The sequence below is a fragment of the Pagrus major genome, chromosome 13, assembly GCF_040436345.1.
Source record: "Pagrus major chromosome 13, Pma_NU_1.0".
NCBI lineage: Eukaryota > Metazoa > Chordata > Actinopteri > Spariformes > Sparidae > Pagrus > Pagrus major.
Window position 1 is genome coordinate 11505749 of NC_133227.1, and position 13884 is coordinate 11519632.

Consider the following 13884-nt stretch of genomic DNA (forward strand, 5'->3'; position numbering starts at 1 on the left):
CTCTGTTAGCTTCTTCAAGCCTCAGGGACACACTGTGAGCCAACGGCCTCTGACTACTGCAAACATGGAGTGAAGTGAGAACATTACAGAAGCAGGACCTCATCGACAAGCACGTGAGACTATTTTTTATCTACATTTTAATTCATAGAGACAGTTTTGACAGAAGGAAACTGAAGGTTTATATCTGTATATGTTTACACCAACAGCTGTATCAGTGTCAGTGGTAAACAGAGCGAGGTTGTAGGTTGTTGCAGACAAAGTTTACAGGGCAACTGAATTGCACTAAGTTGTTTAGAGGAAGTGTTTCATGCACAATAGTGTCATTGTAATCACTGCACTGACTCTCTAACCAGGTCAGAATGCATGCCAGCCTCTTACACCATGCTGGAAATAATGCTTTATTTAATAATCACTATAATAACCCAGAAAAGGTCTGCTGTTCGGTCATTGTGGTATTTTAAGAATTAAAAAGAATTTGACTCATAATCCTCCTTCTCCTTTTCCGTCTCTATTTTGACACAGTTTGTGTGCAACAAACTGTTTTGTAATTGCCTTCTGTGTCATAAGGGCTATTTCTTAAGTGTTTTCACAAACCATGTTAACCAATTTACCCGAACTAGACTATGTGTGCAGCACAGGACTTCAAAAACAACCCTCTTCTCACTGTGTGCCATCAGGCTGATACATGTACAGTGAGGTAGAAACAGTATCTTAATCTTCTGTGATATAATCAGACTTGATCTTCGAGATGAAAGCAAGAAATGCAACCCCCCCTGCTCCTTTACAGACAGTGTCCTTCAGTCCTGTTGCTGAGCTTTATTGAGTTCTCTCATTACACTTGTTGCCAAACTGTGCACAAGCTGAACCACAGAGGGGAAATGATTTCTCTCAAACTAGGACATACTGTACGTGCTCTGTTCCCAGGTGAAGAGAGAGCTGCTCACCATGGAGCCAAACGGATCAGTGTCGCCCCCCCAGGACAGACCTCGATGGAGCCGGTGCTCCAGCTCTGGTCTACGTTATGGCTCTTTTGTAAACAGCCTCTCATCACTCGCACCAGAGGTAGAGGAAGTGGGGAAACCAGCTAAAACACCTCGACGCTCCTATGTAGCTGTAGCTGTGCTCTGCTACATCAACCTGATCAACTACATGGAACGGTACACAATAGCAGGTTGGATGATCACTTGTGCACACAAGACAACACTGCCTGTGAACAGACAGCCTTTAGTTGACTTACACATTGTTTTACTGTCATACAGGTGTGCTCCTCAACATTCAGAAATTCTTTGACATCAGCGACAGCATTGCTGCACTTCTGCAAACAGGTATGATGGTCCATCTCCTCAATAGACACACACACAAACCATCTCTATTTCCTGCACTTCTTAAGATGACCTGTAACGTGCTGCAAATGAATTTCACAGCGCTGTTGGTACGGACAGAAATGTGGAATCAGACACACAAGTGTTTGACACTTTCAGATTCTGAAGGACACATAGATCTATGCTTTGATAGTTAGTTTTACTTTGAGTGATATGAGTGGGTTTTCTTTAAGTCCTTCTCATTCATGTACTTGCAGTCTTCATCTGCAGTTTCTTACTTCTGGCCCCTCTCTTCGGTTACCTTGGGGACCGCTACAACCGCAAGTACATCATGATCGCTGGTTTGAGCATCTGGCTTGTGACTGCAGCCAGCAGCTCTTTTGTCATTGCGACGGTGAGTGCAAAAATAGATGTGTGGACATTTATTAGAGCGAGAAAGAAGAAGCAACAAGATGACACGAAGCTACTTCCTGTGGCGCATCAATTTTTTTCTTCCTCTATTTGACTTCATCATGAATTTACTTTTCAAATAGAAATGACCCTCAAGTTCAGAGAGTGTTTGATGGGAGGTTAGTCATTCTGGATATTTATTGCCATTGCTACAAACAAAAGCCCATTTAAATGGACGTTCAAGCACATGAGTGACTGAACTGTAAATTTTGTTAATTTAATTAGCGTACAGCAAGGACCTCAACATGAAGTACAATAGAGCAAATCCATTGTATTCTACAGTTACTTTTGTAAATAAAAGCAAATTTGTGATAATTGTGCTGTTCCTGGCAGTAACAGTGACATCTTGATCCCTTTAGCAATTCTGGCTCCTGATGCTGTTGCGAGGCCTGGTCGGGGTCGGAGAGGCCAGCTACTCCACCATTGCTCCAACCATCATCGGTGACCTTTTTAGTGGGGGTCAACGGAGCGCCATGATCTGTCTCTTCTACATCTTTATTCCTGTCGGAAGGTTAGAAACCAACACCATTTAGGTCCGCAACAACTATGTGCAGCATTTTTTTAATCATCCATTAACTCACCATCATTTATTGTTGTGTGGGAGTGCATTTGAAAGCACAGTTTGTGCCAACATGTCTTGTGAACGGTGCCTTCACTGCTGATGGAAAACTCCAGTATTTGAGATTTGAGGGTCAACTGGACAACATTTTCCATGTCGTGATAACAGAGCCATGGTCGTGACAACAACATCAAGTTTCGCCCTGCAAGTTAATTTTCACAATCTGCTGAAATAGACATATTGCTTTAACGTTTTAAGTTATGAATTGGTTGAGAAGAGGCAGACAGTAGTGTAAAGGGATATCTTTAGGCAAACCAACTTCCTCCTGAATCACAGACTTTAAACAGTTTGAAGAGAAACCAACACACAAAAAGGGTAGTTTCTTTTCTTGAAATACCACAAGACAACTTCTCTATCCTGGAAAAGAAAGAAACAACTGGATTTTTAAAGAAAACTTAAGAAGGCAAACATCCTGTGCCAAGTTCTGGTTAAAGGTCCCACATACAGCTAATTTTCAGGTTCATACTTTTATTTGGGATGTCTTCCAGCAAATGCTTACATACTTTATTGTTGAAAAATACAAAACATACAGAAAATAATGTTTTTTCTCACACTGTCCATTGTAGCACCTCTGTTCAACCTCTGTCTGAATGATCCAGCTTTGTGCCTGTCTCTTTGCAATGATGTCTGCAATGATCTGCAATGTCTGCAATGATCGGTCAGCTCTCACAGGCCTGAGCAGACACTACCAAATGTATTTCTGCATCAGCTCTGCTGGTGTTTTTGGTCACGACAGAGGGTGGTGACTGTATGACATCAAAACCTTATGGAAGTCTTGTTTAAATGCACAATTTCTGAATGCGGGCCACGTGAATTTCTTAGTGGATTGATGTTTCATACTTTTGCAGTATTTATAAAGCATATGCCCTGTTTCATAATCAACAAATGATGGAAATCTACCTTTCTACTATTTAGGACTATTGATTTTTATAGAGGAGCAATAGAAAGCATCCTGACTGATAACATTACAAAGTGGCAGGGTTTGTGCGAGGCCCAGGACAGGAGGACTTTGCAGTAGGACAGCACTGATACCCATCTAGCAAGCATCAGTAAAGTGAGGTTCACAAAGGATATGAACAAACCACCATAGCCACAGCCTGTTTGTTGTTCCATTTTTAAATATAACACTTGGTGAGAAAGGCCCCAGTTTCACAGTGTCTTGACTTTCAAAAGATATATTCTGACGAGCCAAGGACTCTTTACTTTCATGGAGTTTTTATGCAGAGGAGAATCTTGCTGCCTGTCAGAACATGGTGAAGTTGGTTATCTGTACTTGATATTTGCTTTGCTGTTCCAAGGTAGAGTACAAAGTGATTCAGAGGAGTATGAGTTACACCAGGCTTCCTCTATGCTTACATGAAACAGTTACCGTAACAGTCATGCTGAACTTACATAATATCTACTGGAAACAATAGGATGTGAAATGGTACTGAACGGGTGAAAATGGGCGCGTTGTACACTTAATATAACTTACATCACAGGTTACAGAAGTCACACTATGAATTTAAATAAGTCATTAGTAAAATAATAAGTTCTCATGTAAAACTGTGACCACATGTTCACCTGTCTGGCAAGCAATACAGAAGTATCCAGTGCCGCACCGGCAGACTACAAAGCTGGTTTCTGCAGGCTGTGAGATTCTTGAATTCATCCTCCGCCTCCAACCATAAAATATAGTTTATATTTATGACGTATTGATTGATTGATTGATTGATCGATTGATTTAAATCTTTATTTTGAACATGTACTTTTTTTTTCATAAACAAACGAAACAAAAGAGTAGTGCATATGAAAATGAAAACAGGCAATTCTAATGACGAATGTTCGAAAAGGAGGGGGAAGAAGTGTGAACTTATCTAGGCTTATCAGTAACAACTTGAGTTTCGTTGTACAACCCTGTGTTGTAGAATGATAAATAAATGAACTTTGTGTTTGTACATGTTTAATGTGTTGTTAAGCTTGTTTATGGCATCATGAATACTCAATTTGTTACCATTGGTTTTGTTTTCAGTGGTCTTGGATACATAACAGGGGCAGGGATTGCTAATGTCACAGGGGACTGGCGCTGGGCCCTCAGGGTGAGAACGTTTAAACTATCAGTAAATGTAAATGGTAGCTGAGCACTGACAGATACAGAGTGACAGATATCTTCACAGTCTGCTGTGTTCACAGATCACACCCATCCTGGGCGGAGTGGGACTCATCTTGCTGACCCTCTTATGCCCTAACCCACCCAGAGGTGCTGCTGAAACCCAGGGAGAGGGAGTTGCATTGCAGAGCTCTTACCTGGAGGACGTCAAGTATCTTCTGAAAAAGTAAGATGTGGGAACTAATACTGGATTAATACTATAGCCTGGACGGTCCTGGATTTATTAGGCCAATCCACATATTGATTGAGAGTGTTAAAAAAAAATCATAGTATGATATATCAGTCAATATTCATTTGTTCATTTAAACATGACAAAAACAAATATTTTTGATAAGAATACCTTTAATTTGGTCATTAAAGAATTGTGACCAGGATATAAAATAAACATGTCAGTGCTCTCTGGTGGACAAACTATGTCATGGCATTACTTTTTCTATATGATGTCATTGTTTTGGCATGACTGTTCTACAATTTTTGGTTAATTTATATACCACTATATCTGTAATAAGATGATATCAGTTAATAAATTGGCCTTTGCATTGTTCCTTAAAGTTTACAGAGATATGATTGTTGATTGATACTCTTACCTTAGTAAAAGTTACGTGTGGTCAACGCTGGGAGTGACAGCTACGGCCTTCCTCGTCGGAGCCCTGGGTTTCTGGACGCCTACTTTTCTGTCCAGAGCTCAGGTCTTTCAGAAACTCCGAGACCAATGCGACGAAGAGCCCTGCGACCCCACAGACAGGTGCAGCATGCCCTCTGACCTGCATCATCTTTCATTTATTTAATATCCTTTAAAGTCGCAACAAAGTTTTAACAATGCTGCTTCTGCTCCCTGTACAGTTACATCTTCGGGGCTGTGACGGTGGTGACGGGCATTATGGGAGGGTGTCTCGGCACGATTTTATCTCGGTGGTTTAGCAAAAAGAGGTCGAATGCGGACCCACTCATCTGTGCAGTAGGCCTGCTGGGATCAGCCCCCTGCCTCTTTATCGCCATCTTTGTGGCGTCAGCAAGCATTCCCACCACTTATGTAAGAGTCAAACTTATTCCTTTGCTGTCATCCTGTAGCTAAATGATAGTTTTTTATGCACCACTTTAGACTGGACTGATATCTCAACTGTTGGATGGATTGTCGTGACATTCTATATAGACATCCATGGTCCTTTCTGACTTTAACTTTTACCAAATCAAACCTGCCAAATGCAACTTATTCCACTCACAGTAGTATTGTTCTGAACAGAGGAAGAGATTATCTATTATGTACCACTCAACATGTCCAGATGAGCTAGACATGCTGTCGTCAGGATAGCTGTCACAGTGAGATCAAAGAAGGTGGACCCAAATGCACAAGACACAGGCAGGAATAAAAGTTGCGATAAAATCAAAAGAGGGAAGAACGAGAGACATTTTCAGGAAAATATCAGATATAATATCAATATCAGACATTATTAATGTCTAGACTGATCAGTTGCTTGAATGTCTCATTTCAGGTATTCATTTTCATAGGTGAAGTACTGATATCACTGAACTGGGCTGTCATGGCCGATATACTGCTGGTGAGTTTGAATGGTGCATGTTGTAACAAAAATAAGAAACAGTCTGCTGAAACTTGAAGCCAACCCGTTTTGTGTTATTTTTTTACATCAGTACGTTGTTATACCAACCAGACGGGCCACAGCCGAGGCTCTCCAGATTTCAGTTTGTCATCTCCTGGGTGACGCTGGGAGTCCTTACCTCGTAGGAGTGGTGAGATATACTTCTACTTTCCCCCCTTACATTTAACAGCACTGTTTCATCGGGCTTGAGTAAACCACTTTTCTGTGTATCATTAAGGAATAATGCTGTCTTTACACCTGTATCAGTAGATATCTGATGCCATACGCAAACAAAAATCTGAGACTGATTGGAGCTTCCACAGTCTGAAGTACAGCCTGCTGGTCTGCGTATTTGTCGGGTTCCTGGGTGGACTGTTTTTCCTCATGACTGCCCTCTTCATCGCTGATGACAGGAAGGCCGCTCAGAGACTGGTTGAAGGTATGTGTAGGTCTGCTGTTCTTCTGAGGTTTGGGTGCTAAAATCAACATATTCTGAGAGTTTTCAGTTTTGTATTTTGGCGCAGGGCGTATGTGTAGAAGTCTATTAAGTCCTCACCATTGTGTATTGTTGTTACTCTCTCAGTCTCTGGCCCTTCCTGAACAAAAGCCCTCTATTCATCTCGCTTACTACAAGATAGCACCCATCCTTATTCAGTTAAGAACAAATTCTCCTTATCTGCACACATGCCCCAAGAACACAACTGGCAGTCTAGTGTTTTTGGCGTAAGGGGAGAATATGGGCCAAATTTGATATAGACAACATTGTGTCTCTCGTTTGGATGTGAGTTGACCTCATTCCCTCCATTCTGTTGGACTGTTAATTGTTGTGTGAGGCAGCTGCACCAACAGGGCGACTTAGCTGGCATCACCGTAGCAGATAAGAGCTAACAGGGTCTGACATGAACTTCTCTGATCCTGCACCAACTACTGTGTGTTAGTGTGTGTGTGTGTGTGTGTGTGTGTGTGTGTGTGTGTGTGTGTGTGTGTGTGTGTGTGTGTGTGTGTGAACCCTATTGCCAGAATAATGTAATGTAATGTTGCCAGGTAATGTACGTTTCTGTGAGGCCCGGAGGTGTTGAAACTTAACAATTTCTTATGCCGCAACTTTCTGTTTCTTTGGGTTCACCTCACTGTGCTCACAGTCTGGTTAGGTTTAGGCACAAAAAAACACTCCTTCAGGGTTAGGAAAAGGTTCAGAATACCTGCTTCCGTTGCCACAAACACGGTTGGAAAATGTCCCCACGTCTCTTTTAAAAACAGGCTTACAAATGTTACAAATCTGTGTGTGTGTGTGTGTGTGTGTGTGTGTGTGTGTGTGTTTGTGCGTGTGTGTGTTAACAGAAGATCCTTCAACTCAGCCTGGCCCTGCCGCACCTGAGCCCTCTGAGCCCCCCCTGGAACTGAGCAGCAAGGAGAAATGAGCACTGCTGGACCAAAGCAGCCATGCCGTTAATTTATCTGTAAATATTAGAAGTGAAGTTAAAATCAACTGATGTCATAGACAGCAGGATTTTGGAGACGACTTGAAGAGATCCGTTTTTATCACCTTGCTGCCACACGCCACACCGTCAGACTCTTTAAAAAATATGTTCGTCCATTCACTTAAGTTTGAATTGTATTTCATATAGTTGAAGTCAGTATTATTGTGTACATCCCAAAATATTGAATCACAAAGTTCACAGAGCTTTACAACTGTTGGATCACTGGGCCCTTGATTCAGATAAGAGAAAACTCATTCAAACAGAGGAGCAAAGGAAGAAACTGTGGAATCATTTTGACAGAATCAAATTATTACTTATGGCAGTATTACCTCACCTTCAGGTGCACTGTGCAGTGTTCAAAAGTAAATGCTTATATTTTCAGAAAGAAAATGTTTTTAACTTCTAAATAAATTTTCAAGCAAAAACGTGACTGATCATTCTCTTCTTTCCAACCGTGGAGAACTTTTTGTCTTACAATGATGAAACAAAATAAACGTTGTTTTAATGCAGCTTCTACCTTCAGGCTGTGAGACCCCTTAATTTATACTCCACCATGAAAAATTGTTTTAATTTTTCGAATTAAGTAAGAAGTCTGAGCACTTCTTCCTCCACTGCTTTTAAAGGTACAAAAAGCGATTCTGGATAAAGATAGTTGACTGTTGAGTCTCATTCCCAGGTCATCAAATACTGTTGCTTAGTCTTGATAGGTTGACCTGGGAGTGAAACTCAACAGTCAACTATCTTACGAATTGCACCTTTAATGTTATCAGTACACCCAACACACATGGCATAGTTGGAAAAGTGCATGTCTTATACAGTGTCTCTGTATAATTAATCCTGTGGTTATGTCAGGGAGAATACATTTATTTTACACACCAAATAAAGCTGAAAAACACTGGGTGATGTATATTAACACAAATATTTATATTGTTCATTCAATTGTAAATAATTTGTGTACGGGTATATTGTCATTTTTATGATAGCAATAAAAAATACCATGAAACTGAAAAAATATTCTTAGAGAAGATCCAATGAATAGATATTATAATATTAAAAAAATATTCTATTGTTTATTTGAGTGATAGCAGTTACTGTTTTGGGAGAGAAGCATGATAATGTGAGGTGAGCCTCAGCAAAATCACTTTTAAATCAACTCTCGCAGTCTGTTACCACGATCACCCTGGTTACCATCACCGTGGCCACCGAGAACAATTGGGCCAACACAGAGACACTGATTTATCAATGAGTCAGTTTAATACACACAGTGACACACACACACACACACACACACGCATACACAGCAAAAAATGCATGCGTAAGCGGGCATATTTGACCACACATGTACACACACACACACGCATACACAGCAAAAAATGCATGTGTAAGCGTGCACTCACGTGTACACACACGCACACACAGTATATTTCCCAACATTTTAACTTTATTTAACTATTATCTTTTCATTCATTCAAGCCAGAAACTCCATTTCAATATTTACATGTCCCTAATCACTGATACATTGAGATTTATTGAACTTGTCAGTCCCATTCAGAGTATTTGATTCATTCTCACTGTAACATCTCCTCATACTTCATCAGCTGCCTCTCAAAACAAATTCAAGCCAGCGTTGCAGTTTGGCTCACAGCTTATATTCTATTTTTAATCCTTCATTCTCACCCAACTATTAGGAAGCTTCATTGTCTTCAGACGAGACTTCAAATAAATTAAAGCCACCAATTCAGTTTGGCCTTAGCTTTTCAACAAACCCTAAATTATTTCACAGTTTTTAGATATTCTGGACATTAATGATGACAAACATGACATTTCCACCTTGTCAATGTAAACATTTCCTAAGCTGTTTTACCGCTGGATTGGGGGCCAACTCAGGGCCGAGTGGAACCAAGTGGAGACAAGGGGTCTCTTCAGGTTATCACCGCTGGTTGGCTGCTTTTTTTTCAGAATTTGTAGCGTAAACAAACTGAATTCACGGTGACGACCGGGTCTTAAGGATAAATATAAAGTGCACTGGGACGAGTGACAAGTAGAACAATGGGAGGTAAATCCAGCAAAAACCAGGAAGCTGGCGTAGGAAAGATTTCTTAACTTGTTTTAATGTTTTGTTTTAATGTATTTTAAATGCTTTTAATGTAATTTTTATGCGCCTGTAAAGCACTTTGAGTTGCCTTGTGTCTGAATTGTGCTATATAAATAAACTTGCCTTGCCTTACATTTTTGTGGAATTGAAAAGGTTAGTGTGCCACCTAGAGGGGGTGATCTTGACCTGTTTTTAAAGAAACATGAGGCTTATTGGATCTTCACCTTAGAGACCTTGTTGTTTCCCAGTTTTTTTTTTGTGTGTGTGTGTGTGTGTTTGCCTAATTCTAATTCTATGTCCTTTTCATTAGTCCAGGGACCGGCTCTAGAAGATAGATTCAGTTCTGTAAATTCTGCACGAGGAAATTCCTGTTGTATTGTGATTTTTTATTGTGAAGATGTTTCCTTTGAAATATTAGACCATGCTTCCTAGTGGTCTAGATGACTTACTTCTTAATGTGACGTCATGAGTTGGCCTGTTCTGTAATCTTTAAAGAGATTTACCTTTTTGTCTAGACAGTTCCCACAGTGCATTTCTTTGATAATTTTTCCCCATAAGTAATTTTTTGTCATATGGTTGTCTCAAGTTATAGTTTGCTGTAGTCAGCTTCTTCATAGCCTAGAGCTGTGTATGTGGGTAAGTGTGTGTATGTATGTGTATATATATATATAATACATATATATATATATGTATTATATATATACTTTTTTTGGTCAAGGACAGGCTCTTGAAGACACATCAAGCTCTAACCTACTTTTGTATTACATTTTTGTATTTTTGTATTACATTTATACATTTATTTCATTCAGTGGCGTAGATTTGTTGGTTCGGGTGTTGGTCCAGACTCCAGGAAACAAGGATCAACAGTCATGTTAAATATCTAGCTGCTAAGAAACAACCCTACTGTTCTGATGGTTTGTAACAGAAAGCACGTGAGTATCATACACTAAAATGGGGAAATGTCTCATTTCTCATTTCATTCACTTTCATTCTCCACTTTCATTTCCAACTGGAACAAGGTCGTATCAGGTCACCTTCAGAGCTTATAATTCAAAGCTTAAATCACTGAAAGAAAAGGGCAAACTCTGTCTCCTTTGTGTTTGTAAGGCCTGTGAAGTGGGCTGTCCTCCATCACAATATCTGGGGCCTGTCTCATAAAGCAGGATTAATGAAGTTGAGTGGGTAACAGTGCTGAGGACAAACACAAAACTCCACCAGATCTGCAATTGAAAAACAACCTGACCCTGAACTGAAAGAACAGGGAAACAGAACTGTTCAATGCTGTATTATACAGGGAGGTCCCCGGAGAGTCGACCTCCTGTCAGGCAGTGGTGGCCACAAAAGAAAATACAGAAGAGCTGTCAGAATGGCTGTTGTTAATATGCAGCGGTCCTTGGGTAATGAAACCCTTTGGGAGATCAACACTATGTATGGCTCCTAACTTAAAGGAATAGTTCAATAGTTTGGGAAATATGGTAATATCCTGTTTTGCAGGGAGTAAGATTCTCAATTCTCATGTTTGTACATGAACAACCTAGCATAAAACCACAACTTTTGCATACATTTGCTGATGAAAATCTATCTACATGACTGACTCAGGCAAATTTCCATAGACGACGTAATGTATCAGAGTTTCAGTCATGTTGGGTTTTGTTACGTTCTCTGACTTCCTTCCTCAGCCCGACTGTTTCCCTGAAGTTATAGTGGCACACGAACAAATGAAAGACACTGCTACCTTGAGTGAATTATCTGGTTTGAAGATTGCTGGAAACTTTTAGGATAATTTAAGTACATAACTCAACAAAATCTATTAACAAAGCCCTAGTTGTTTTAGATATTTTAATGCAGAAATGTTACATGTTATGTTTTTAAATCACATTTTTTCATATCCCTGCACATTGGCAATCTTTCCCACTTTTCAAAAGGACCTCTTTAAGCTGTATTAATAAGTAATTGCTCCTATTTAAAAAAAAATTACAGTAGAAATTTTGACCTATCATGGTGAGAAAAGGTTTTACTGATAACATTAGTATGCCCAATACCAGTGCTGTGCCCCATTCATGACTCCAAAAATAGTTGACACTCAGTATTTTACTCTACAGTGAGCAGTAAATTGAGATTTTAGGCACCCATGAAACAGTCACTGACAGGTGAACTGTGTACGCTTCAGCACCTGCTGAAACACCAGACTCACTGGTGTTGATCAACTACTCTGTCAAACCCTCACAGACATGAACAGGTACCTGTCATTTTGTGGCATATCGCAAAATGGTGGAATATTCAACTCACCTTTAAAGTCCAGCTCTGCCAGTGAACCAAGTGTAGAGTCACTTCTCTACAGGGATCTTCACAGCCATAAATGCAATATACTGCATTGTCTACTAGTGCATACATTTCACATTGAAGCTATGTCTCATATGCACAGTAAACAGTAACTCTATGAAGTGTTTGAGTATGTAGCGGGCTCACAGAAAAGTGACAACAGTTGGTATGCAGTTGGTAAATTTCATTTGATTTAAGTGTAATTGATAATGACATTTTAAGTCACAGTCGCAGACATTTTGCGTCATCTCTTGGTAGGCCTATGACAGTAGAGTATGTTGATTTCTTGTACAGAAACTGCAAAAAAAAACACATGTACTACTGTATACCAGTATATCGTATAGTATATACTGCATACAAAGACTACAGGGTATCACATAGAATAGCAGAGGGTTAATATTTCACCATATAGTGAAGTGAGGACCCTGAAACTGAAGCAGCTGAATGGCATTCAGCTCATTTATTTTACTGTTTACACCTGTGCCTGCCCCACAGTGACAGGTCAAAATGTCTGCAGTGGAAGAGACATTTCACCTGCTTCACGTTTGGTTTTCTGTGTGACTCTCTTAATGGCTGATATTTGTAGCGTATTATTAAGTGTCCTTCACTCTTTCTTTTTATGATGATGATAATGATGATGTAATTTGTGCTCTTACGTTGTTGATATGTGAAACATGACTCCTGCTATGTAAAATATGTTTTTATACCTGATGAAGACATTACAATGGCAAATAGCTGACCAAAGTTTTTGCGGACGAAAATAGATTGACATCTCCCTCCTGTAAGAGGGAAAAAAGGGAGAGGGAAAAGAAAGGAGTAAAAAAAAAAAAAATCTCATCAACTACAATGACTAAAATCACATAACTGTGCTGATATGCAGGGCCTATTCACATGTTCTCTCAATCCATGCCACCTATTTACCAATAAAGACAGTAGGATAATCTCTTCTAGTGTTATTGTTATATTATTATTATATTATATTGTATAAACTCTTTGGTTAGAATACTGTTAACTATTGTTTGGTTTCCGCTCTATCCATTTGTGTAAAAATGATTAATGTGCACATACACCGTTCGCCAAACAGATGGAGCCAAAGTCACGTGTTATTTGCACAGGATATATTAGACGCTGACAGATTGACATGTTTCACTGGATTTTTTTTATTATTAGAGTTATGTGATACCTCATAATGAGTTTGGTCCCCTATGTTAAAACAACAAGAAGGACTGACTTTCTAGAACCTGATGTTTGAGCTAATTAGGGCTGAAATTCTGCACAGATGACTTGTCAAAAGGCAAAATGTTACTTTGCAGAATCCATCCTTTCTCCTTTTGGCTTGACAATGAAGCTTCATGTCCTTCACAGCTGAGGGGTCTTGTGATTTCAGCGGTACACATTCACACTCTGAAATCTTCTCAGAGCCTGCTGAAACAAACAACGGACCCACTGGTGTTGATCAACTGCTCTGTCAAACCCTCACAGACGTGGTATTTGTCATTCTGTGGTATGTTGCAGAAAAAATGGTCACTTTATAAATCCAGCTCTGACAGTGAACCAGTGGCAGAGAATAAAGTTACACCAGGTGCTTTATACTGCAACTGAAACAAACTGTTTGTTCATTACTCTGCACCACTGATAACAAATAAAAGTGACCTACTGCATGCTTCATAGGTCATTTCAATGTATTCACTGATGATATTTGTTGCTTATCAATACTGTACTTTAGGATGAAAGTAACATCAGGTTTCAGTTCACCTAAAATGATGTTTCATTAAAACCCCTTCAGTCCCAGGCCAAAATTTTTGTTTTTTTCCCCCTTTCCAGTAATGTCCATCCCAAAGTCTCCTT

The 13884-nt window shown here is 39.7% G+C and overlaps 1 protein-coding gene across 3 annotated transcripts; it reads left to right on the forward strand.

Annotated features, from left to right (window-relative positions):
• On the forward strand, positions 1-8038 carry spns3 (SPNS lysolipid transporter 3, sphingosine-1-phosphate (putative)). 3 transcript variants are annotated; one of them, XM_073479439.1, is made up of 13 exons: positions 1-113; positions 925-1171; positions 1260-1325; positions 1580-1716; positions 2132-2283; positions 4403-4469; positions 4564-4706; positions 5133-5285; positions 5384-5573; positions 6034-6099; positions 6191-6289; positions 6409-6577; positions 7480-8038. In XM_073479439.1, the coding sequence occupies exons 2-13, from the start codon at positions 946-948 to the stop codon at positions 7557-7559; spliced, it is 1548 nt and encodes a 515-aa protein (XP_073335540.1). In that variant the 5' UTR covers positions 1-113; positions 925-945; the 3' UTR covers positions 7560-8038. The 3 variants fall into 3 exon arrangements, with proteins under 3 accessions (XP_073335540.1, XP_073335541.1, XP_073335542.1); XM_073479440.1 differs by having other exon boundaries at positions 31-113; positions 7483-7647; XM_073479441.1 differs by lacking the exon at positions 7480-8038 and having other exon boundaries at positions 31-113; positions 6406-6493.
• Positions 8039-13884: the final 5846 nt, after the last annotated feature.